The following is a 23,859-nucleotide window of genomic DNA, read 5'->3' on the forward strand; positions in this document are numbered from 1 at the left end:
TGCTGTGCAGACAGTGCTGGTCATACAGCAGAAAAACAATAGTCTTTTGATTTTTATCAAACAGAAAAATCAATCCTCTCCTCACCTCCTCGAGAAGACTTCCAGTACACTGCTCTCTTTCACTCAGAAAGCCTCAGCATGCAGCAAATTAGTGGTAATCATCTGGACTACTTATAGAGGCCTTAATTGCCTCATTCTGAACAGCTGAAGTCTTCCAACGCCCTCCAACCTTTTCTGGCTATTTCTCGCAGCCAACGCCTAATAACAATTGGTGTATTGTCTAACAAGGCAGAAATGTATGTCCCGTCTGTGACAACACCCACAGATTTACCTGACTTCCTGTCACACCCCCCAAATTGTTCGCTATTCGGCGAAGGGCGAATAGCCAATGTTCGAGTCTAACTCATGTTTGACCCAAACATAGAGCTCATCCCTAGTAAGCATCAATGGTGTCCTCAATGCATAGAAATACAGGCGGATACCTATCCATCATGCCATACCATCAGGGAGGCATGTGATTGGCCCCAAATGTATTCTGCAGCAGGACAATGACCCCAAACACACAGCCAATGTCATTAAGAATGATCTTCAGTGTAAAGAAGAACAGGGTGTCCTCTTGGCTCCCAAAGAGCCCTGATCTCAACATCATCGAGTCTGTCTGGGATTGCATGAAGAAACAGAAGAATTTGAGACAGACTACATCCACAGAAGATCTGGGGTTAGTTCTCTACGGCGTTTGGAACAATCTACCTGCCAAGTTCCTTCAAAAACTGTGTGCCTAGAAGAATTGATGCTGTTTTGAAGGCAAAGGGCAGTCACACCAAACATTGATTTGATTTGAATTTCTCTTCCGTGTAATTATTTTCCACTATTAACACTTTCTTTTTCTGAAAGCATTCTTAACGTATAGCATTTTTTCTCACTTTCCTAAATCTTTTGCACAGTTGTGTAGTGTACTGGGAAATGTTTATTTTAATATGCTCAATGTGTTAAAATAACAAACATGTTATACTTACCTCCACTGTGCAGCTCGTTTTGCACAGAGTGTCCCCGAACCCGGTCTTCTGGGGTCCCTCAGCGGCTGTCTCGGCTCCTCCTCGCAAGAACTTTCCACCTTCATGCAAGCTCTCATGGTGGAAAGCTCTTGCGGGGACGCTCCCACGATACAGCGGCGGCCATGGCCGCTCACTGTATCACTCGGCCCCGCCCCGGCGTGTCGCATCATTGGATGTGATTGACAGCAGCTCCAGCCAATAGCTGCTATCAATCCATCCAACCTAGCCAATCAACGGCCACAGACTGAGAACCAAGGAGGATGACGGGGGCTAGCGCGGGACTTTCGAGGGTCAGGTAAGTAAAACGGGGCGGTACCGTCGGATGTTTTTTTACCTTAATGCATAGGATGCATTAAGGTGAAAAAAACATTTACCTTTACAACCCCTTTAAACTAAAAAATACTAAGGGATTTATTCTACTTTAATTGTGTCTGCCACCAACTGTGCAGCAATCTTGTGTCTGTCTGCCTCCTAATAACTCAACTTAACAGATCTGCACAGTGACTACATGCATACATTTACTGTATAATTAACCATGTTAATGTCAGTGACCTGAGCTGCAGGCATACAATGTCAGTACTAGGGGAGGGAAAGAGAGTAGATTACAAGAATGCTGCTTGTCTGGCTGAAGACCTTTATACAGAGGGGGAGGTCCAGTCACACAGAGAGGTATCCTGAAAACAGGTTATTTTGGTCAAAGCCAGCAGACGGGAAGAGCAGACTAGGGAGGAAAATACCAGGTATGTGCATTGGCAAAGAAAAATCTGATTTTGGTCTGCCTGTCCTTAACTTTTATGAGAGATAGAGATACTACAGATGTCAGTTCTGTCCTGTAAATTGTTTTCCTGGGTGCAGCTCAGATAAGTTTTAGATGGGCTTCAAATGTAACACTATACACCATATAGAAGCTGGAGGTCATAAAGCAAAATACCTGCATGCCTCAGATAGAAGCCTTTGTTCTTTAAACCCTTCATGACCGGGGTCAAAACAAATATTCCATCTTGCTCTAACATGTTTCTCCAGAGCATTCCCCAATACCCTGAAGATATCACTGTAATCAAAACAAACCTTAGGCTGGGTTCACATATATGTGGCTGCGGTTTGCAGTCCGGAGTTTGGTGAGTTTCTGTTCGCCGATTCAGGTGCAATTTTTTTGCTAAATTTGCACCTGAATAGGACCCCAAAAAAACGCACAGGACCCTTTTCAAAACCGCCCCGTACATGTGTAAGCTGGCTCCATTGAAAGCCGCTCACGTTCACATGTTATGCCAATTGGATGCGGTTAAAGCTGGCTTCACACGATGTGCGGCCGCGTAGCCCAACAGGGCGTCTGATGCGTTCCCGCTTACCGTTTCAGGTCTGAATTTTTGGCTGAATTTAGACCTGAAACAGAGCCAAAGATGCACAGGACCCTTTTCTAGCGCTCTCCGCAGAGATGTGTGAACCAGATCCATAGAGAGCCAGTCAGTCTCCTGTCATGCAAATTGGATGCAGACAAACCAGCATCCAATTTGCAATAGTATAAACAGTGGGGGATGGCGGTATATATTTTTTGAGGAGGACGGCAAACAATGCGTCCAGAGCCTATCCTTTTTGGAACCCAATTAGAGCCTCAGGCTCTAATCATGTGCTTCTAAAAAAAAAAAAAAAAACAAGTTGGAAATCATGCGTCTGGCACCCTACATGTGGATTAGGGGCCGGGTGCATGGATTAAAGCGGTTGTATACCCTCTTGTGAAACATGCACCTACAGGTAAGCCCACATTAAAGGGGTTGTAAAGGTAACAAAAAAAATCCCTAAATTAGTGCAGTCGATTTTGCTTTTAAATGTCCTTATTTCTTCCCACCTGTCCCACCTGGATCGGCTACTCCCTTCAAGCCAAGATCGGTACACAGAGATAAACGTAGCACACGGTAAGCAGGAACCCAAACACACAATGCTTAACAAACAACGTTGATCAGCAAGGCAGACCTGGTGAGAGTGTCAGGCCTCTAAGGTGAACACATGGAGGAAGTAAGCTGACACACAAACATTACTGCATATCCATGACACAGTTCAGGAGGGAAAGATCTGTCCATTTAAAGTCAATTCATGTAGACACCTTACCATCTTCTGGAACAAGGTGTTCTGTACAATTTCTGAAATTACTGGGATCATCACTCCACCCTCTCCAGCCCTGGCGATTCTCAACATAGGTATAGATCTCTTCCCCCCAGATTGCCGAAAAATTGTTACTCACATCCTACTAGCTGCTAGGCTGTTAATTGCTAGGAAATGGAAGTCCGAAATTGAAGTCCGATTTATCTCCCAATGTGTCAGAGCTGATTGATATGGTAAAACAGAATTTTGCTTTTGAAGATTTACTGGTGTACAAACATGGTTCTAAACGACTATTTGACCATTAGTGGCACTTATGGGTTCTCTGGGTCAAGAATCAGTAATTGTTAAATTTGCTGTTCTCATACCCGACCATTTTTCTTTTCTTTTATGACCGATCTATGGCTTACAGTCTGTAATTTCAATGCTTCTCGTGTTAGACCTGTTATTTGTATTTTGTTATAGCTAATTTGTTTTTACTTTCCTGTTTTTCTTTCTGCTCATAGTCTCGGTATTTCACTCGAACTGTCGCTGACTATGTTTCTTGTAACATGTGCCATACACATGTCATAATTGGTTTTCTAATGATTACTGTCCAGGTTTATCTACTGAGATACTGTATATTGTATACTGAATTTCAATGCTATAATACGTGTTACTGTCCTTTCCTTTTGTTAAAAAAAAAAGAAAAGCCCCAATTTCCCCTTTCTTTTGTGGACCATGTTGTGCACGAATTGGGGCTGACACCCACTATTGGTTATTGTTGGCTGTATATGGGCTATTGAACTAAGTTTTTTTTTTACTTTTTACTTTTTTTAAAGATGCCAAACTTTTAGGTAAACAATATTGGGGCAGTATTTAATTATTTTATTTTTTTACAGAGTAAAAGTATCAGGTTGTAAAAACAATAGCTGACCGTTGCATGATCCTGTAGGGAAGCTGCACAGGAAAACAATAGGCATTTGTTCTGCCTCAAACGTTTTTTGCTGTCACCAGCCCGTAATACTTCTAGAAGCTTGGCTTGGTACACTGTTTAGTTTTATTCAAAACTACATTACTTGTACGTATTCTTAACTCAGAAAAGTCCCTTCTATTGCTCTCAACCTCCTCTAAATACTTTTTTTTAAAAACATATACAACAAATAAGTGTGCAATCCTAACAATATTAAAGAATATGCTTAAAAGTAAAGTGTTCAAATTCATATTAGCAAAAAAACAAATACAATTGTTGTCCATAGGTACTCCTTATATAGATTCATACCTTTCTGTGATGTTATCTCTTAGACAAAAGGAATCATAAACCTCTTACCTGAAGGGATGGATGCCAGATGATAGGGATCAAACACGCTTATGTAATTGAAATCAACTGCGATGTTCCACTCCTCCAGCTTCAGCAAGAAGGCTCCCTTTACTAGCAGTATTTACTTTGCCTGGATATGAAAATGTTTTTCTTATACTTCCAGCTCCACCGATAATCCTGCTATAAATGCTCCCCTGCATATGAAGATATCAGGGAAGGAGAAACTTCATAGTGCACTTATAAAAATCAAAACAATAGAAGATACTCAAACACAGCCACGAACCTCGCCCTGCTGGCTGGTGCGTGGTGACGTCACAGAATGGAGCCCCGGAGACATTTTCAATAAAAGGATCCATCCCTTCTATTAAAGGGCTTGCGATTCCTTTTGTCTAATGCCCCGTACACACAATCCAAAAATCGGACGACAGATCGTCCATTTTTTTTTTGCATTCTAGTCGTATATCGAACCTGAAGAGTTTACTAAAGTAACGAAAATTCTCGTATGACAGAATAAAAATAAACGGAAGTGATGTCATATGTTGTACTGTATTTGTATTGTATTTTCGGATGACAACTGTACTGAATAAACAAAAATCATATGCTCTGGTATCGGCTCTCGAAAGCTCTGTAATAATGATCCGATTATCATGAGATCGCATCAAAAGCAGTATTTTTCGTATCGTGTGTACGGGTAATAAGAAATAACATCACAGTAAAGCATTTATATTCATGAATCCATATAAGGAGCACCTATGGACAACACATTTATTGTTTGTTTTCGCTAATACGAATTTGGACACTTCACTTTCAGGTATATTCTTTAATATTTTTAGAATTGCACACTTATTTGTTGTACATATTTGGAATTGAGTATTTTGATTTTTAAAAGTAGCAGCACCTCAACTGGTTCTTAAGGGTAAGCGCAAGATATCACAATCAGAGTCACTCTCCAGCTGAATGGACGTGTGAGTGAAGAGCTCCGGCTATCCGCGACTTTTCTCCCCAGAGTGGGCCTGCCTGGTTGTCTACTGCTATCCCCATAGACCCCGGCGCTCCCTCCGCCTGTCAGCACATCGCCCAAAGCCGCCATCTGGGCGTCTTTCTGTAACTGCAGCTGCCTGCAGGATAGACCGTGTCTGCGGCCTAGCTTCTGCCATCCTGCAATATTTTCCTCCTCTTTTCTCCCTCTAATGGGTCTGCCTTGCTGTCTCCACCTCCGAGCTCCCCCCAGCCTGTCAGAATGTCACCCAAAGCCGTAACTTCAGCTGCTTGTTTTGGATAGACCGCGGCTCCGGGCCTAGCTCCGGCTGTGGCGGCCATCTTGGTCCACCCAGCCTCGACCTCAGCACCTTCTCCCAGCCTCCCTGAAACGATTCCGCCTGGTAAAACCACCAGACTTCACCCGCTCGCCTGTCGATTGCCTCTTGCCCCCACTGGGTCACTCCGAATCGGCAGCCTGAAGGACGAACCGTGGATCCGGCCTGGTAGCGCCCATCTTGCTACACCCGGGCGCTCACTTTCAGCACTCTGACATGTAGCAAACCTCTGCAGCATCAGTCACCGCTACTCCCTCCACCACCATACAACCACCCACCGCCCCTGCCGACTTCACTCTGGGGCTGAGCCCAAGCAGCTACATGGGACCTCGAGCTTAACCGCTCCAGGCTACTCAGAGCTGAGCCCAATCTAGCCAAGCCGGACCGTGCCAAGGACACTGCAGTAGAGAGCCCCTGAGCAAAATCATAGAGGCCGCCTGCCCGCTGAGCCTCCGACAGCAGGGAGTAGCCACCCCAGCCATGTCCACCAAGGACAGAAAACACTCCACCACCGAGTGGGTGAGTAAATGGTGGAGCAGCCAAACACACACCAGAGAGCACTTTCCCATCATGCGCACCATCAAATACTCAGCTGACACCCTCCGCAGCCTAATGAATACCGCCTCAACACTACCAACCACCATCCAAAAAATACTACGAAAAGAGCAACTTCTAAGAATTAATCTGGTTTCCGCCCAGGCCACGGGACAGAAACTGCACTTCTCAAAATCTGTGATGACACAGTAGACCACAAAACTCTGCTTACTCGTCTCGCAGAAGTAGCCGGAGTCGCAGACTCCGATCTACTCTGGTTTGCATTTTTCCTAGAGAATCGATCCCAGAAAGTGAAACTAGGAGCTTTCACTTCTGAAGCGCGTAAAATTACATGCAGGGTCCCTCAAGGATCACCCCTGTCGCCTGTGCTCTTCAACATCTGCCTTCACCCATTCCTCAAATTCATCAGCAAATTCATCAGCAAACAGGACCTGCTCTATCACTCCTACACTGATGACACCCAACTTTACCTTTGCATCAGGGCCGATCCTAGGGTCACAGGCGCCTGGGTGCAGAAATATTTCTGGCGCCCCACATGGGCGTGATCATTTTACTAACTCCTTCCCTTAAACTCCCCTACAAATGTTTCTATGGCAATGACTCAACCACAGAGATGCTCCCCCACAAAGTCTTCATTACCCTGGGATCCTTACATGATCTCTTAACAATAAACAAAATACAGGAAGAGAAGCAGAGTACTTTATTGGGACCTGGAGGGGGGGGGCCTCTCCGATGGACACAGAGAGGGCTTCTGTTAGAAAGTCTGTTAAAAAGAGCCCCAGACATACTACAGACATGATACAGGAGATGGTCAGAGACTGCAGACATGATACAGGAGATGGTCAGAGACTGCAGACATGATACAGGAGAGGGTCAGAGACTGCAGACATGATACAGGAGATGGTCAGAGACTGCAGACATAGTACAGGAGATGGTCAGAGACTGCAGACATAGTACAGGAGACGGTCAGAGACTGCAGACATAGTACAGGAGATGGTCAGAGACTGTAGACATAGTACAGGAGATGGTCAGAGACACATCAGTTCTGGACAGATACACACCTATGCTCAGAACACTAGTTCTGGACGGACACAAACAAGGAGAGAAGGAGGGAGCGGAGAACTCTGCCACTTTGGCGCCCCCATCTCTGCAGGCGCCTGGGTGCAAAGCACCCTGTGCACCCTGCCTAGGATCGGCCCTGCTTTGCATCACCAAGAAAAAAGACCAATACCACGCACTGGAAAACTGCCTCTCATTGATCGACGATTGGATGATGGAGAGCTCCCTCAAACTTAATGGTTCTAAAACAGAACTTCTCTTTCTCCACGCAAACCGAACGAAAAACCATAGCACAACATGCACACCGCCCACCATCCTTGGACAAACCATCACCCCAGCACCAAAGTCAAAATCCTCATCTTTGACTCAGACATGACTATGGATGCACAAATAGGATCAGTAGTCAGTGGATCTCACCACCTTCTTCGCCTGTTGCGTAGACTCATCCCCTTCATCCTGGAAGGAGACACAGCAGTAGTAGTTGGAATAATCATCAATTCCCGACTCGACTACGCAAATTCCCTCTACCTCGGACTTCCCAAATACCAAATTTCGCGTCCACTCGTCCAGAACACAGCAGCCAGACTGGTAATGGGAAAAAAAACCTGGGATTCAATCACTCGTCCCTGAGGACCCTCTATTGGCTAGCCGTGAAGGATCGGGTTACATTCAAGACCCTCCAGACCCTACAGTGAAGCATTGTGGTGGTAGCATCATGCTGTGGGGATGTTTTTCAGTAGCAAGAACTGGGAGACTAGTCAGGATCGATGAAAAGATGAATGCAGCCATGTACAGAGACATCTTTGATGAAAACCTGCTCTAGAACACCCTGGACCTCAGACTGGGGCGAAGGTTTATCTTCCAACAAGACAAGGATTATAAGCACACAGCCAAGATAACAAAGGAGTGGCTACGGGACAACTTTGTGAATGTCCTTGAATGGCCCAGCCAGAGCCAAGGCTTGAACCCGATTTAACATCTGGAGAGATCTGAAAATGACTGTTCACCGACACTCCCCATCCAACTCGATGGAGCTTGAGAGGTCCTGCAAAGAGGAATGGGAGAAACGGACCAAAAATAGGTGTGCCAAGCTTGTAGCATCATACTCAAAAAGACTTGAGGCTGTAATTGGTGCCAAAGGTGCTTCAACAAAGTATTGAGCAAAGGCTGCGAATAGTTATATACATGGGATTTTTTTATTTTTAATATAGTTGCAAAGATTTCATACTTTTTTCACGCTGTCAATAAGGGGTATTGTTTGTAGGAATTTGAAGAAAATAATGAATTTAATCTTCTGGAGCTGAAATGGGCAATATAGTTACACTGTCTGTAGATATAATAATTTTTAGTAGGGGTTCCCCAAGACCTGAATATTATTTCACTGGTTCCTCCAGAGTAAGAAGTTTGAGAAAGGCTATCTTTGGTTATTAGGATCAATGCTGTCTTAGGGTCCCTTCATGTGGGCTTGCTCCCTACTCACAGATACCCTGCTCAGAGCAGAATGGGATGGATGTCACCTTTGTGACTTCCATGCCTGTTCAGTTTTTGTCTGCATTTTGAGAGCGGACTGTGGAGGACCCATGTTGGATCTATGGGATGCAGGATGTAAACAAACTGTCCGTTTACATCAGGCTACCTCTAATCCATCATGATTAGGACCAGAACAATAAATATGGATGCAATCCTTTTCTCTTTATTTTCGGACCTGGATAGATTCAGCTGTAGTCCTCGTTCACACTGAACATGGCTTTGAAATCGTGCAAGTTCATCAATTTTAAAGCCACATTTCAGTCTGATTTCGGGAGCAACTTGAAAGACATCTGTGTAGGTTCCTGCACAGATGTCTATTGAAGTCACCAAAAGTAATGCAGGAACTACTGTTGGATATCGGTGTAGCGTTGATTTGGATGCTCCTATTGCCTGCAATAGGCTCTGATTTGAAATGTAATTTCACCTATTAAATCACACCAATGTGAATGGGGGCTTAGGTGGATCTACCTGCCTGTAGACCTGCATAGAGCTTTGATCAGGTCCACCTGAAAAATCAACATGTGGACCTAGTCGGAAACCCTGTATGAAAGGACCCTAGCAACAGCCTAGTTCCAGAAGATTGAGAACCCTTCCTGATTTTCCCTGCTGAACTGAACCAGAGTCCTCAATACAATGACAAAAATACTATGTTGGGTCCAGCAGGGATGCAGTCACCATGTACAAATGTGTATTGTCCCAGATCACCATGCTCTGTAAAAAATTGCAACCTTGCAGCATCAGATCCGACAAATCTGCAGAAAGACAGTGTCATTCCCACATAAAGCATATGGATTTCCAGACATAAACAGTTTAATCTCTGCCCTCAGAACATTGCATCTGATTTAGTTAGACTGCTGATAAGTCATGTTAAAGTGGAAGTAAACCCTTCAATTTCATAGTTACAAAAACAGTGAACATTCCCGGCATGCCGGAAATGCTAGCTGTCACATTTGTTTGTGCTCTCAACCAAACTGCCAAACCATCCAATGGCTGGTTTCATAACAGGTCACATGTACAACATCATGGCAGTTGCAGATTAAACAGAGGTCAAGATGGCCGCTTCCTTGGCTGAAAACAATAGGAGGGTTTACTTCCACTTTAAGGTATATAAAATGATGCATATAAACAGTGTTGCGTGTGGTCCATTGTTAATATAGTTTGTTATGTTTTTTTACGTGGCAGGGTATTGGCAGCAAATTTCAAGATCAATGGATTTCATGGATTCTAGCACGCTGATCCTAGCTTTCTGTGTCACTTGTCTTATAATATTCTTTATGAGGAGTAGAAATAAAAATGATTGGCACCTTCCCCCAGGGCCCACCCCTCTTCCTTTTTTGGGAAATGTACTGCAGCTGAACATGAAAGATCTGACCAAGTCCTTCAAAAAGGTAAGAGTGTATGGGAGAAACTACAGGGGGGCAGAAGGTACATGACCACTGAGATAAGAGGGACCAAATGCAGATGTTTCATGTGTTCACATTGGAGGCAATTATGAAAAGTGCAATGAGTTAAAGTGTTTGTTAAGCCTTTTTGTTTAAAAACTGCCAGCCGCTCTATTAGAGGCTGGCATAGCACACTGTGTTAATCCTTTATAAAAACAAGCATTCTAAATAGCTATTTAGAGCAGTCTTCAGGCCGGTCACGTGACTCACGGCCGCTTTACAGCTCCGATACACAGCTACTGCAGGAGAGACCATGATCTTCCTCTGATGATCTTCCTCTGAGCTGGGGAGATCATGTGGCCACTCGGCTCCTCCCGCAGTAGCTGTCTCAGAGCTGTAAAGTGGCCGCAAGTCACGTGACCGGCCTGAAGACAGCTCTAAATAGCTATTTAGAATACTCTTTTTTAGAAAGGATTTACACAATGTTGTATGCCAGCCTCTAAAACTATTTTTGTTTTTTTATTTTTAATAATAGCGGAGGGAGCAGGGCAGAGTTGAGACAGAGAGGTCGCTGACAGGCAGGAAGGAGGGGGTGAGGGGGGGAGGGAGGAGAGAAGAGCAGGACAGTTTATGATGGAGCAATGCACTTTGACCAGTTTGTGGTCAGTTTAGATAGAGAGGGACATACAGGCAGTGGCAGGTTCAGTTTTGTTTTTACAGTTTAGAGGGGGGCAGATTACACAGTACCAGCACTGTGCCGTTTAATCTGCTTTAAAAGATCAGGATCTGTATTTTTTTGGGGGGTTAACAAACACTTTAATCACGTCAGACCCGGAACAATTGGCTGCTCAACAACCAGGCCATTTTTTGCAATTCGGCACTTCGTCGCTTTAACTGACAATTGCGCGGACGTGCGACGCTGTACCCAAACAAAATAAAGGTCCTTTTTTCCCACAAATAGAGCTTTTTTGGTGGTATTCGGTTTTAAAAGAAATGTCACACGGCTCACGCGTCATTCACCTGGGAGCCTTCTATGGAGGAGGCTGTATCGTTCATAGCGGCGGGTAGCGTGGGTTCTGGTCGTAGAAGGATGTACACCGCTGGAATTTATTTTTTTATTTTTTATTAAAGGACTTTTCCCAAGCTGTCTGTGTTTTTTTACCTTTTTTTGATACTTTTTTTGTGAAATAGTAGAGGTACAATGTACCTTGTTACCAATTCACATAGGGGGGGGCGGATTCTGGGGGGTCCCCTTTGTTAAAGGGGGCTTCCAGGTTCCGATAAGCCCCCCGCCCGCAGACCCCCACAACCACCGGGCAAGGGTTGTGGGGATGAGGCCCTTGTCCCCATCAACATGGGTTCAGTGCAGTGCAGTGCAGTTCAGTGCAGAGTTCAGGAGTGCACTACATGAAGAATGCTGGGCTCAGGAGTGCACTACATGAAGAATGCTGAGTTCAGGAGTGCACTACATGAAGAATTCTGAGTTCAGGAGTGCACTACATGAAGAATGCAGGGCTCAGGAGTGCACTACATGAAGAATGATGGGCTCAGGAGTGCACTACATGAAGAATGCAGGGCTCAGGAGCCCACTAAATGAAGAATGCAGGGCTCAGGAGCATGCTACATAAAGAATGCAGGGCTCAGGAGTGCACTCCATAAAGAATGCAGGGCTCAGGAGCACACTACATGAAGAATGCTGGGATCAGGAGCGTGCTATATAAAGAGTGCAGGGCTCAGGAGTGCACTACATGAAGAATGCAGGGCTCAGGAGTGCACTACATGAAGAATTCAGGGCTCAGGAGCGTGCTACATAAAGAGTGCAGGGCTCAGGAGTGCACTACATGAAGAATGCAGGGCCCAGGAGCGCACTACATGAAGAATTCAGGGCTCAGGAGTATGCTACATAAAGAATGCAGGGCTCAGGAGCACAATACATAAAGAAAGGGAAGGGCAAAATAATAATTAAAAAAATGCATTCTACTGCAGGAGCCGATGAAAGGGGGGCATTGGCAGCTGGGCACAGGGAACATGTCAGGATCTACACTGAGTTATATATGTTAGCAGCCACTGTCTAAACTCTGCACTGCATACTGCTGACTGGTGTAAGCTACATAGTTACATAGTTACATAGTTAGTCAGGTTGAAAAAAGACACAAGTCCATCCAGTTCAACCACAAAAAACAAAATAAAAAAACACAGTAAAATCCTATACACCCAACTCCATACCCACAGTTGATCCAGAGGAAGGCAAAAAACCCCAGCGGAGCATGATCCAATTTGCTACAGCAGGGGAAAAAATTCCTTCCTGATCCCCCGAGAGGCAATCGGATTTACCCTGGATCAACTATACCTACAAATCTTAGTACTCAGTTATATTCTGTACATTTAGGAAAGAATCCAGACCTTTCTTAAAGCAATCTACTGAGCTGGCCAGAACCACCTCTGGAGGGAGTCCGTTCCACATTTTCACAGCTCTTACTGTGAAAAAACCCTTCCGTATTTGGAGGTGAAATCTCTTTTCCTCTAGACGTAAAGAGTGCCCCCTTGTCCTCAGTGATGACCGTAAAGTGAATAACTCAACACCAAGTTCACTGTATGGACCTCTTATATATTTGTACATGTTGATCATATCCCCCCTTATTCTCCTCTTCTCAAGAGTGAATAAATTTAGTTCCTCTAATCTTTCCTCATAGCTGAGCTCCTCCATGCCTCTTATCAGTTTGGTTGCTCTTCTCTGCACTTTCTCCAGTTCTCCTATATCCTTTTTGAGAACTGGTGCCCAAAACTGAACTGCATATTCCAGATGAGGTCTTACTAATGATTTTTACAGGGGCAAAATTATATCTCTGTCTCTGGAGTCCATACCTCTCTTAATACAAGAAAGGACTTTGCTCGCTTTGGAAACCGCAGCTTGGCATTGCATGCCATTATTGAGCTTATGATCAACTAAAACCCCCAGATCCTTCTCCACTACAGACCCCCCCAGTTGTACTCCCCCTAGTATGTATGATGCATGCATATTCTTAGACCCCAAGTGCATAACTTTACATTTATCTACATTAAACCTCATCTGCCACTTAGTCGCCCAATCAGACAGAGCATTGAGGTCGGCTTGTAAAGCTGACCTTTGAACTCTGCACTATGTATGGCCTTGCTAGGTTAGCTCCCTTAGGGCCCCGTTCACACTTGAACAACGCTACCGTTACTCTTTTGTAGTTGCACCATTCATTTGAATGGGCTTCCCTCCGCTCCAAAAATGTGCTAAAAGAAGCTCATAAACCAAGCCAAGCATGTTTTTTCACACATGAAAAACGCACAGCTGCTACCCACATTTGAGGTGCCATTAAGAAATAATAGCATGCAAGCAAGTCACACATTTGCAATAAAGCTGTTTTTTGCCCACGTTTCTTCTACGTCCACATGAGAATGGTCCCTAAAAGTAGGGCACTGTGCCCAGTGATCTTTGATAGAGGTTCCATCTCGCAACTTATAGGACTTAAAGGATCTGCTACTGACTGGGTGCCAGATACCACAACATACTCTCAGGCCGCGTACAGACGAGCATACATGTACGATGAAACCGGTCCGCCGGACCGTTTTCACCGTACATGTCTGCCTGGGGATTTCTGTATGGTGGCTGTACTCACCATCATACAGAAATCCGCGCGTAAACAATACGCGGGGCGTGTCCACGCCATCACCGCGACGATGACGCGGCGACGTGGGCGGCGCTGCCAGTTCAATGCTTCCACGCATGCGTCAAAGTCATTCGACACATGCGAGGGATGGTGGGCGCTCGGACATGTACGGTAGGTCTGTACAGACGACCGAACATGTCCGAGCGGGCAGGATTTCAGCGGGCTGTTTTAAAACAAGTCCAGAAATATTTGCCCGCTGGAAAAAGGCCCGGCGGGCAAATGTATGCTGGAATCCTGTCCGCTCGGGCCTACACACGACCGAACATGTCTGCTGAAACTGGTCCGCGGACCAGTTTCAGCAGACATGTTCGGTCGTGTGTACGGCCCATTAGAGGTCTAGTGGTGTCCATGCCACGATGATTCAGAGTTGTTTTGGTAATAAAATTGACTGTTTTGGCACCAAAAGGGGGACCTTCTCATTATTAAGTGGGTCATCATAATGTTATGGCTGGTCAGTGTATATTTTTGGGGTTTATTACTACTTTAAATAACGATCTTTGTGGAAGAAAACATTTTATAACTTTGTTTTCTAAAATGGAACACTTTGTAGATTGTAATGATTTTAGGCCCCTTTCACACGGTCAGACCGTTCAGGTCCGCCTGTCAGTTTTGTCGGTGGACCTGAACGGCTGTTCCATACATCTGTATGGAGCGTTGGATGTCAGCGGTGACATGTCCGCTGACATCCGACCCGATCCGATCCTCTACAATCAGACGGATGGCGATACGTCGCCATCTGTCAATGGCGGATCGGATGAGACCTGATGAAAACGGACATGTTGTCCGTTTTCGTCCGATCTCTCCATAGGAGACAGATGCTGGACAAGCCCCTCCCTGCTCAGTGAGCAGAGAGGGACCTGTCATCCGCCGGCTTAGCGGAGGTCAGTGGAGAGGTCGCCCGCTGAGCTGGCGGACTCCGTAGCAACAAATTTTATGGATTTTATGAATTTTATGGAGAGCACTAAAGCCTTGTACACACGTCCGGTTTTGCCGACGGGAAAACTGCGAGGAGAGATTTTGGCCTGGGAATCCCGGCCGTGTGTATGCTCCTCGCAGTTTTTCCGATGGGAAAACTGCCCAAAAAACGCCAGACAAAAAAAGAGAACCAGTTCTCTTTTTTCCCGCTGGGAAAACCGGCGGACTTTTGCCCGGCGGTTTTTGGCAGTTTTCCTATGGGAAAAACTGCGATGGAGCATACACACGGCCGGGATTCCCAACACAGTGAGGAAAGTTTGTAGTCCAGGATGATGGGACAGTCAAAGTTAGAAGCAGAGCCCCCCCTACAGTTGCAGAATGCTAGCTGCCTGCATACCGGAAGCAGTGCTGAGGGGCGCTAGACTAATTTGCCTCTCAGCCCAGTCCGCCCCATAAGACTGGCGCTACACTAAGGCCCCGTACACACGACCAAACATGTATGCTGAAACTGGTCCGCGGACCAGTTTCAGCATACATGTTCGGTCGTGTGTAGGCGCGAGCGGGCATAATTCCAGCAAACATTTTCCCGCCAGGCCTATTCCCAGCGGGCAAATATTCCTGGACTTGTTTTAAAACCGTCCGCTGGAATCCTGCCCGCTCGGACATGTATGGTCGTCAGTACAGACCTACCGTACATGTCCGAGCACCCGCCGTCCCTCGCATGCGTCGAATGACTTTGACGCATGCGTGGAAGCATTTAAAAGGCAGGCCCGCCCACGTCGCTGCGTCATCGTCGCGGCGACGGCGCGGACACGCCACGCGTATTGTTTACGCGCGGACTTCTGTACGATGGTTAGTACAGCCATCGTACAGAAGTCCCCGTGCAGACATGTATGGTGAAAACGGTCCGACGGACCGGTTTCATCGTACATGTTTGCCCGTGTGTACCCGGCCTAACTGTGTAGAGCAAGCCGGCGGGGACTCTTTCCGTGCTGCCCGTGACCTAGGCCTTGTTGGCCTAGGCCATGATACATCGTTGGTTAGCACACAAATACATAAAAATGTAGGTAGTACCAACTATATCGGAGACCATCTTCCCTTTAAAGGCTTCTCTACATATTACAGACAGCAGGTGTGAAGTTCAGAGTAGGTATATCAATTACAAATGGTGTTTTTTTTGTTTTGGCCACAGCTTGCGAAGATCCATGGAGATGTGTTTACTGTCCACTTGGGGAGCAGGACAGCAGTGGTCCTACATGGATTTGATGCTGTGAAGGAGGCTCTAGTGGACAATTCAGATGTTTTCGGTGACAGAGCAAAAGTTCCGGGAGCACAACTTGTGTTTAAAGACTATGGTATGTGACACCTCTAATCGTATTTAAACCTTTCCTAAGAAAACAATGGGAGCTATTAAAAACTAACCCGTTATGCTGATCCACTTTAATCATTTATAATTCACTGACATGAAACAGGTATTGAGCAACTCAAAGAACTGAAGCAAGAGTATCGGTATAAAGGGCCTGGCAACTATCATTCCCTGAGGAGACAGCAGTGGCAGTCTCCATGTTTCTCACCAAAAAATTCTGATACAGTAAAACCTTGGTTTGCGAGCATAATTCGTTCCAGAAACATGCTTGTAATCCAAAGCACTTGTATATCAAAGCATTTTTTTTACAGGGTATAAAAGAGAAGAGAGGCTCCTCTATGTGTAGCAATAAGTTGCTAAATGTTGTACCTACAATAAATGTAACCATATTGCTACACTTAGAGGCTCCTCTCTTCTTTTTTATACTCAGTAGTGACATGACGCTACTCTTATATCAAGACATCGCTTGTATATCAAGGCAAAATTTATTAAAACAATTTTGCTTGTCTTGCAAAACGCTCTTAAACCAAGTTACTCTCAAACCAAGGTTTTACTGTATCTCTTGATATGCATGGGATGCCTTCAGAACTAACATAAAGCTGAACTTCAGGTAAAAAAAAATATATATATGTATTGCACTAGTAACAGTACAACTTAAAAATAAACAAAACAAAATAACTTTGCTTCAACTCAGAAAAGTTTTCTGCAATCATTTCTTTTAACTATTAGATGTCCCCAGTCAGTCAACCCACTTACTCTGAGCTTAGGTTGTCATGGACCCATCCCTGCACTAACATTATTACATTAGGTCTGTTCAGTGCAGCAGTAAGGACCGTACACCGCTGCTGCTAGAGGACAGGCAGAGTTTTGGAAAAAAATATACACTATAATGTCAAAAGTATTGGGACGCCTGTCTTTACATGAAATTTAATGGCATCCCAGTCTTAGTCCGTAGGGTTCAATATTGAGTTGGCCCACCCTTTACAGCTATAACAGCTTCAACTCTTCTGGGAAGGCTGTCCACAAGGTTAATGAGTGCGTCTATGGGAATGTTTGACCATTCTTTCAGAAGTGCATTTGTGAGGTCAGGCACTGAGTTGGGAACATGAAATTGTCCAGAATGTTTTGGTATGCTGACGCCTTAAGAGTTCCCTTCATTGGAACTAAGGGGCCAAGCGCAACCCCTAAGGCCCCGTACACACGACCGAACATGTCTGCTGAAACTGGTCCGCGGACCAGTTTCAGCAGACATGTTCGATCGTGAGTACGGCCGACCGGACAGGTTTCCAGCGGACATTTGTCCAGCCGACCGTTTTCCAGCGGACAAAAATTTCTTAGCATGCTAAGAAACATGTCCGCTGGAAGCCTGTCCATGTTCGGTCGTCTGTACAGACTCACCATACATGTCCACTCGGCCGCCATCCCTCGCATGCGTCGAAGTGATTCGACGCATGCGTGGAAGCATTGACCTTCCAGGGCCGCGCACGTCGCCGCGTAATCGTCGCAGCGACGGCGCGGCCACGTCACCGCGTATCGTGTATGCGCGGATTTCTGTCTGATGGTGTGAACCATCAGACAGAAATCTCTGGGCGGACATGTCTGCTGAAAACGGTCCGGCGGACCTTTTTCAGCGGACAGTCCGTCCGTGTGTACGAGGCCTAAGAGAACAACCCCACACCATAATCCCCCCTCCACCAAATGATTTGAACTAGTGCACAAAGCAAGGTCCATAAAGTCATGGATGAGCGAGTTTGGGGTGGAGGAGCTGGCCTGCACAGAGTCCTGACCTCAACCCTATAGAACATCTTTGGGATCAATTAGAGTGGAGACTGTGAGCCAGGCCTTTTCATCCAACATCCGTACCTGACCACACAAATGTGCTTCTGGAAGAATAGTCAAACAATCCCATAGACATACATCTAAACCTTGTGGACAGCCTTCCCAGAAGAGTTGGTGTCCCAATACATTTGACAATATAATTTATATACCAAAAAAGTAAGTGCATTCCATCAAAACTGTTGACTTATCACAACATATTTGAACAGGAAGACATTAGATATTGCTTCAACAAATAGACTTTAGACTTTATATGAGGTGAGCATAGTTTGCCAATAAGAATAAAAGTAAACACAATTGAGCATTTATTCAGAGGGTAATCACACATACATGAATAACATAGACAGTTGCTGAGCCGATAAAATAATCCACATGGTAAACAATTGCAATGAAACATGTAAATAGCATATAGTATACACCTGAATCTAGTAAACCCAAGGCATTTTGGGAGACATAGCTCGCTTCTTCAGGGGTGGAAGCGTGTCAGATGTATCTAAAATAGACAGAAAAGATGTATAACACAGTAATGAGTATTGGGCAAATGGTAGGAGGGGCCTTAAGGTAAAAGACACCATACTCACCAATCGGCAAAAGCCAGAGTACCAATTGCTGAATTTCCAGAGGGCGGCAGAGACAGATGTGTAGCACGGGAGCTGAGGGGAAGGAATGAACCAACCACAGCCACCACCAGGGGACAACCGGAAGGCAGACATGGCATGGGTGGGGATGTGTAACCCTAGAGGTCTCACAATGTCCATAGTAGATGTCAGCTGTAACACAATTGTATGTCAATAATTGCTAAAATAGCAGAGTACATTAAATATTGTATGGTTGTATATGTAAATGCATATATGAGTTTTGTATCCACTCCACTTATACAAATTGGGCACGGACACAGCTTTGTTTTTTTAATATAATTTATTTATTGAGAGAAATTCAACTTGGATGGGTAAGGAAATTATAGGATGCCCTGAAACAAATAGGTGAATCAATTGGGACTTAATATACACTTTAGCTCCAGTTTCCTCCAGCACAACAGACTTGTAGACTGTCTCCCCTCTCTCTCTCTCTCTCTCTCTCTCTCTCTCTCTCTCTCTCTCAGGAGCAATTACATTTGAGCCCCTGAAAATGGGGGGAGTGTGTATAAAGGTGGTTGCAGTTCCTAAAACTTGTACTTGATATTTACAGTGCCTTGAAAAAGTATTCATACCCTTTTAACTTTTCCACATTTTATCATGTTGCAACCAAAAACTTGAATGTATTTTATTGGGATGTTTTTGTGATAGACCAACACAAAGTGGCACATAATTCTGAAGTGGAAAGAAAATATAAAAATAGTTTTTATTTTGTTTTACAAATGAAAATCTGAAAAGTGTGGTGTGCATTTGTATTCTGCCCCCTAACTCTTATACCCCTAACTACAATCTAGTGGCGCCAATTGCCTTCAGAAGTCACCTAATTAGTAAAAAGAGTACACCGGTGTTTAATTTATTCTCTGTATAAATACATCTGTTCTGTGAAGCCCTCAGATGTTTGTTAGAGAACCTTAGTGAACAAACAGCATAATGAAAGCCAAGGAACACACCATATAGGTCAGGGATAAAGTTGTGGAGAAGTTTGAAGCAAGGATATAAAAACAATATCCCAAGCTTTGAACATCTCACAGAGCACTGTTCAATCCATCATCCGAAAATGGTAAAAAGTATGGCAAACCTACCAAGACTTGGCTGTCCACCTAAACTGACAGGCCGGACAAGGAGAGTATTTATCCAGAGAAGCAGCCAAGAAGGCCCATGGTAACTCAAGACTCCGGTGGAGCTGCAGAGATCCACAACTCAGATGGGAGAGTCTGTCAAATGGACAACTATTATTTTTGCATTCCATAAATCTGGCCTTTATGGAAGAGTAGCAAAAAGAAAGCCATTCGAGAAAGAAAGCCATAAGAAGTCATGTTTTTGCAGTCTGTGAGAAGCCATATGGGGGACACAGCAAACATGTGGAAGAAGGTGCTCTGGTCAGATGAGACCAAAATTTTACTTTCTGGCCTAAAAGCAAAACACTATGTGTGGCGGAAAACTAACACTACACATCACCCAGAACACACCCTCCCCACGTGAAACATGGTGGTGGCAACATCATGTTTTGGGGATGCTTCTCTTCAGCTGGAACATAGAAGCTGATCAGAGTTGATGGGAAGATGGATGGAGCCAAATACAGGGCAATCTTAGAAGAAAACCTGTTGAGTCTGCAAAAGACTTGAGACTGGGGCGGAGACTTGAGACTGGGACGGAGGCTCAACTTCCAACAGGACAATGACACAAAACATACAGCCTGAGCTACAATGGAATGGCTTAGATCAAAGCATATTCATGTGTTGGAATGGCCCAGTCAAAGTCCAGAACTAAATCCAATTGAGAATCTGTGCAAGACTTGAAAATTGTTGTTCACAGACGCTCTCTATCCAATCTGACAGAGCTTGAGCTATTTTGCAAAGAAGAATGGGAAAAAATGTCACTCTCTAAATGTGCAAAGCTGGTAGAGACATCCCCAAAAAGACTTGCACCTGTAATTGCAGTGAAAGCAGGTTCTTCAATGTATTGACTCAGGAGGGGCTGAATAGAAATGTACACCACACTTTTCACATATTTATTTGTAAACATTTTTGGAAGATATTAATCCTTTTCCGTCCACTTCACAATTATGTGCCACTTTGTAATTGCAGCAAAAGGTGGTTCTTCAATGTATTGAATCAGGAGGGGCTGAATACAAATGTACATCACACTTTTCACATATTTACTGTATTTATTGGGGTATAACACTCACCTTTTCACCCTGCAAATTCTGCAAGTTCTGTCTATCATCCCACCCCCTCCCTAAGATGGGCATTGATCAGGCTGCATTCATGGCAATGGGGAGGCTACAGATGGGCATTGATCAAGCTGCATTGATGGGCAATTGTGAGGCTGTGGATGGGCATTGATAAAGCTGCATTGATGGGCAATTGTGAAGCTGCAGATGGGCATTGATCAAGCTACATTGATGGGTAATTTTTAGAGGCTGCAGAAGGTCATAGATCAGGCTGCATTGATATTTTGCGTCAAAGTTCTTTATTTAAAATGTAAAGATTTTTCCTGAAACTTCCCTCTTAAATCGAAGGTGCGTGTTATATGCCTGTGCGTGTTATATGCCGATAAATACTGTATTTGTAAAAAAAATTGGAAAATATTAATCCGTTTCCTTCCACTTCACAATTTGTGTTTGTGCCACATTTATGTTTTTGGTTATAACATGACAAAATGTGGAAAATTTCAAGGCGTATGAATACTTTTTTAATGCACTGTATGTTCAACCCCTTGAATTAAACCTGAAAGTCTGCACTTTAAATTCATTTGTATTGTTTTTTTGTTTATTTTTATTCTGGTGGCATACAGAGACAAAACTATGAAAATTGTGCTTGTGACCAACTATATATGGATCTATCTGTATTTTTTGTCTTTTTTGTGGTTGGGTGACTTTCCCCTAGACTGCAGCTTTAAAGCATACGTATGTATATTCTGTCAAGTTTTGTTAGCTTTTATGTGCCTTTGAGACAGAAATTTAAGGGAAAACTCCCCAATTAATGGGACACAAACAGAAAAAAATACATTTTTAACTATTTTATCTAAAACTGTATACTGTATTCTTCAATTTAATAATTATTTTAAAATGCTGTCTTTTGTCAACAGGGGTGATGCTTAGTAATGGGGAGCGCTGGAAACAGCTCCGTCGCTTTTCCATCACTACAATGAGGAACTTCGGGATGGGGAAGAGAAGTGTTGAAGAGCGGATCCAGGAAGAGTCTCGTTGTCTTATAGAGGAGTTTAGAAGAAAAGCAGGTGGGTTTGAAATGTATAAAACCTGTTTAGCTTCAGGCTTTAGAGTGATTATCTTAAAGATCTGATTTGAGCCAAGCATACAATAATATTGACAAGCTGGTTGTTAAAAGACGGCCAATCAGGTTTAACGTTTTCTTCTTATTGGTCACTATGGACAACAACTCCATTAGACTATGTCACTATGGACAACAACTTCATTTCTTTTCTCTAGTTTTAACGAATCATCCCCATTAATGGTTCACTTGATTTAAGGAATTTAATTTATTTTTCCTCCAGGTTCACCTTTCGACCCTACATACCTGGTGACTTTGGCGGTGTCAAACGTGATCTGTTCCATTGTCTTTGGTCAACGTTTTGATTATGAGGACAAGAAATTTCTCGGTCTTCTTGCAATGTTGAAAGATGCATTCAGAATTAGGAACTCAATTGCTGGACAGGTAAAACAACTACTTTGTGCGCACTAATAAGATTTGTGTCTGCCTAAAGGAAAGCTGTTATAAGGGTAGCCATGTTTAAAGGAGTCAAGCAATGGTAGCCTACATTTTTCTACATTAAGGTAAAAAACCTTTAGACTTTAGCACCACTTTAAAGTGTATGTTATCCCAACATTTCATATTTCGGATATGTGTCTGTGTTACTATGTACTTACTATGTATTAAAATGCATCCTGTTTTCTTTGTATTCCTTCCTTTGTGTGAAATACCAGGTAAACTTATCAGTCCCTCTGCTTTCCTATTTAAACTGATCACACCAAGGCATTGAAGCATATCCATCCCAGCACGGTCAGCTTGCTTCTGTATTCTACTTGTGAACACAGCCTTCCTGTACTCTATTGGTTAGACCTCTGCTGGCGTGCCCCCTGAACAGCTCCTTACCGGGAAGATCAGTGTATTGCTCGCCCTCCTGCTGACAAACCCCTCTGCAGTCTTCACCCCCCACTTCTCTAAGCTCCTTATGCAGCTGAGAATCATGTGAACACTTTAAAAATCATGTAAAAGATTTTATATATATATATATATATATATATATATATATATATATATATATATATATATATATATATATATATATATATATATTAGGACTGTTACCTATTAAAATTTTCGTGTTCGATTAATCGTTGTTTTTTTTTTTAATCGATTAATTGACTAATTTCGATTAATTATAACGCACATACATATCCAACTACTTTTAGCTGATCTCCCTGCATTGCAACTCTGCATTAGTCAGTGGTAAATGTTGTATACACTATATACAATCACCCGACACTAGTTCGTTTCCACAATCCATGACTTAACTTCACAGTTCACACAAATACGTTTTAAATTCAAACTGTAGCACTGACGTAAGTAGTTTTTTCTTATTAAACTTTAGGAAAAACATAGAAAGTTAGTTTAACTTTAATTATAAAATGTATCTAGTATATTGACTGTCAGTCACTTTATAGTAGGAAAGTAGGCATCACTTTGGCCAGTGGCGCAGACATATCAGAGTGTTTACATTTTCTGGAAGCAGACATGATCGCATTTTATTGACAATATACCCTGAAGAACTGAACAGTCTTTCGCACGGAACAGATGTTGCCGATACACAAATAATTGTCTGCACAAAACTGCTTGGGACAGGAAAACAATGATTATTTTTGCCCCCTTCCCCTGATGCAAAGGTACCTCAATCCAATGAGTGCAGTTTGCTCGCATTCAGCAGGGTAAGTCTCACTGTCCAGGCTGTCCGGTGACGTCAAGAATTTTAATCGATCAAAAGAATTAATCTTTAATTTCCCCAGCCCTAATATATATATTTATATATATATAGTTCTGCTCAACCCTGGCAGAAATCATTACATTTTGTCATATATATTGAAAACATGACTGA

The 23,859-nt window shown here is 43.7% G+C and overlaps 1 protein-coding gene across 2 annotated transcripts in view; it reads left to right on the forward strand.

Annotated features, from left to right (window-relative positions):
* LOC120913343 (cytochrome P450 2C8-like) overlaps positions 1-23,859 on the forward strand; it is a 77,785-nt gene that overhangs the window by 25,654 nt on the left and 28,272 nt on the right. Inside the window, exons 1-5 of one of the 2 annotated variants that reach the window (XM_040323213.1) lie at positions 1,552-1,795; positions 10,095-10,300; positions 16,100-16,262; positions 21,835-21,984; positions 22,261-22,421. In XM_040323213.1, coding sequence (XP_040179147.1) covers positions 1,666-1,795; positions 10,095-10,300; positions 16,100-16,262; positions 21,835-21,984; positions 22,261-22,421 — 810 coding nt within the window. In that variant the 5' untranslated portion in view covers positions 1,552-1,665. Of the gene's footprint in view, positions 1-1,551; positions 1,796-10,094; positions 10,301-16,099; positions 16,263-21,834; positions 21,985-22,260; positions 22,422-23,859 lie in introns of those variants that run through there. The other variant, XM_040323214.1, reaches the window with a different exon arrangement.

The sequence above is a fragment of the Rana temporaria genome, chromosome 9 (genome assembly GCF_905171775.1).
Source record: "Rana temporaria chromosome 9, aRanTem1.1, whole genome shotgun sequence".
Classification (NCBI taxonomy): Eukaryota; Metazoa; Chordata; class Amphibia; order Anura; family Ranidae; genus Rana; species Rana temporaria.